This window comes from Nicotiana attenuata, unplaced genomic scaffold (assembly GCF_001879085.1).
Source record: "Nicotiana attenuata strain UT unplaced genomic scaffold, NIATTr2, whole genome shotgun sequence".
NCBI classification, from domain to species: Eukaryota; Viridiplantae; Streptophyta; class Magnoliopsida; order Solanales; family Solanaceae; genus Nicotiana; species Nicotiana attenuata.
The window spans coordinates 171,619-173,739 of NW_017671042.1; the positions used below are offsets into that span (position 1 = coordinate 171,619).

The 2,121-nt window shown below is 34.5% G+C and overlaps 1 protein-coding gene across 1 annotated transcript; it reads right to left on the reverse strand.

Annotated features, from left to right (window-relative positions):
- Positions 1–77: 77 nt before the first annotated feature.
- LOC109205461 lies at positions 78–1,294 on the reverse strand. Its single transcript, XM_019368172.1, has 2 exons — positions 1,183–1,294; positions 78–520 (listed from the first exon to the last, which is right to left on the reverse strand). Exons 1-2 carry the CDS (start codon positions 1,236–1,238, stop codon positions 217–219), a joined length of 360 nt encoding a protein of 119 aa, XP_019223717.1. The 5' UTR covers positions 1,239–1,294; the 3' UTR covers positions 78–216.
- Between the last annotated feature and the right edge of the window lie 827 nt (positions 1,295–2,121).

The following is a 2,121-nucleotide window of genomic DNA, read 5'->3' on the forward strand; positions in this document are numbered from 1 at the left end:
TATATATATATTACCATATGCATCTGACTGTTTACTCTTTTCAAACATACATGTGGTGTATTACTTATGAAACCATGTAATAATACATTATTTTGTCACTTATATATATCTTATGAAGTAGTATTTAGTAGTAGTAAGAACTGATCATTTTTAGAAGATAAGAAATCTAAGGAGATTTCCTCTCTATCTAACAAGCTAGTTTCTTTTGGCCTTAAATCAATAGCGATGCCTATAATTAGTAAAGTGAGGGGCAATGGGAAAATCAGGATCAGGTTTGTCAACACCATCTTCACTCCTAAGCCAATAAGTCTGAGGAAGAGAGGCTGCACCATTTGGTATATCATCCATTACTCGTTCTTGTCCTACTGGAAAATATATTCCTGTTCGAGGATGTGGCATCCACCACGTCGACCCTTTCTTTATTTCCTCCTCTTCCTCCCCCTCGTCGTTCCTCCATATTTCGTCTCTCCCTGAAATAAACGCCCTCATCCCACGTTTAATTTGGTGCATTTGTTGTGACCTGCATCAACCATTCTAACTTTTTTAGTCACAAGTATATATATGTATACGAGACGTGATTTCAACCATATATTATAACTTTTTATCTGTTATAACAGGTAAAAAATGGTTCTAATCTGCTCGGGCAGATTTTAGGGTGGTTAAGTGGGTAAATATTTAGCTATATATGCTTATTGACGATATAAACGCCACTTCTAACTTATTTGGCATGCCTACTTGGCATTCTGGTCAAATTTACTGAGTTTTTTTTTGTTCCGAATAAAGTGACAAAAATTAGTTTAGTGACTTTTCTTTAAAAAGAATCGTAAGTTGGAAACAATTTGAGAAGTCCAATCGTTTTTTGACCTTCCATTTATTTTTATTTTTTTCTGTCAGTAATTTTATCACAATGTAATCAAAATACAATCTATATATATAGCTAGGTCTTTGTATATCCAGGTTAAGGATGGCTTGTAGCACGGAATGTCGTGTTAATTGCAAGAATTGAGTACTTGTATATCAATTATTATGAAATCAAGGAAGATATATATATCCTGCTAGCATTTGTGAATGATCTAAGATTAAAGAGCTAATAGTACCGACCACTAACTAAGATAATAAGAAGCACAAGGTAAAAAATTATATATACTAAGCAAAGCAAATTGAGAGAACAAGATCTCTAACCTAATTAGTCGTAATCTCTGTGGAAACGTAGTTATTCCAGCTGCAGTTATAGGCATCTGTTACGGTTGATAAACCGAACTAGAAAGATGTAGCAATGTAATGTTTGTAGGGTATTAAGGCTTATATATACAGGAGAAATTGACAAGCTATATCTCAAGTGTTATGTCGAAGGAAAAGAATATGATTCTGTGCTACTCTAGGGTAAAGGTTCCTAATGAAGTTTGCAAATCTTGACAGCCACAAAAAAAGTAAAAAAGCAAAGGTACTTTTCGATGTGCTTATTTGTAATCTCGTCATTTATTGTTTGTTATGATAAAGTGTAAGTTTAATTCTTTACTTCGTGTCTTATTTAACCGTTTGGACATACATGATTATTGAGATTACCTAATTATGTAAAGTGGCTAGTTAGTTATAAAGTGGTTAGTTAGTTGCAAAATGTCTATGCCAGACATTCAGTTAATTAGATAGAATATTATGTATATATATTCATTACATGTATCAATAACACGTGAGGTTCATTTCCCAGTCTTTCACTTTCTTTCTTCTCGAATGTTCTCTCTCTTCGACCTCCATTGTTACTCAAGCTAAGCTCGAGCTAGCTTTTACTTCGAGCAATTAATATGGTATCAGAGCTTAGTTATTCGTATATATCATCTTTCAATTATCCATTTCTCCTTTGTGTTCGTTGATTTTGACCTTTACCTTAAATCGATCGATTTCTGAGAGCAGTCTCATTTTTGCCCTAATTGATTGTCTGAGAAGGGGCTTTTTCTCTCAAAGTATGATACTCACACAATTAATCTCAATCACTCATGGCTGTTGATGATTAGAGTGACGTGGTGAGCACAGGAGTGAACATCGGAGTTCCAGGAAATTCCAGAATCGATCCAAGTGATCCCTTGTATCTGCACCCGTCGGATAATCCTGGTGCTATGCTCG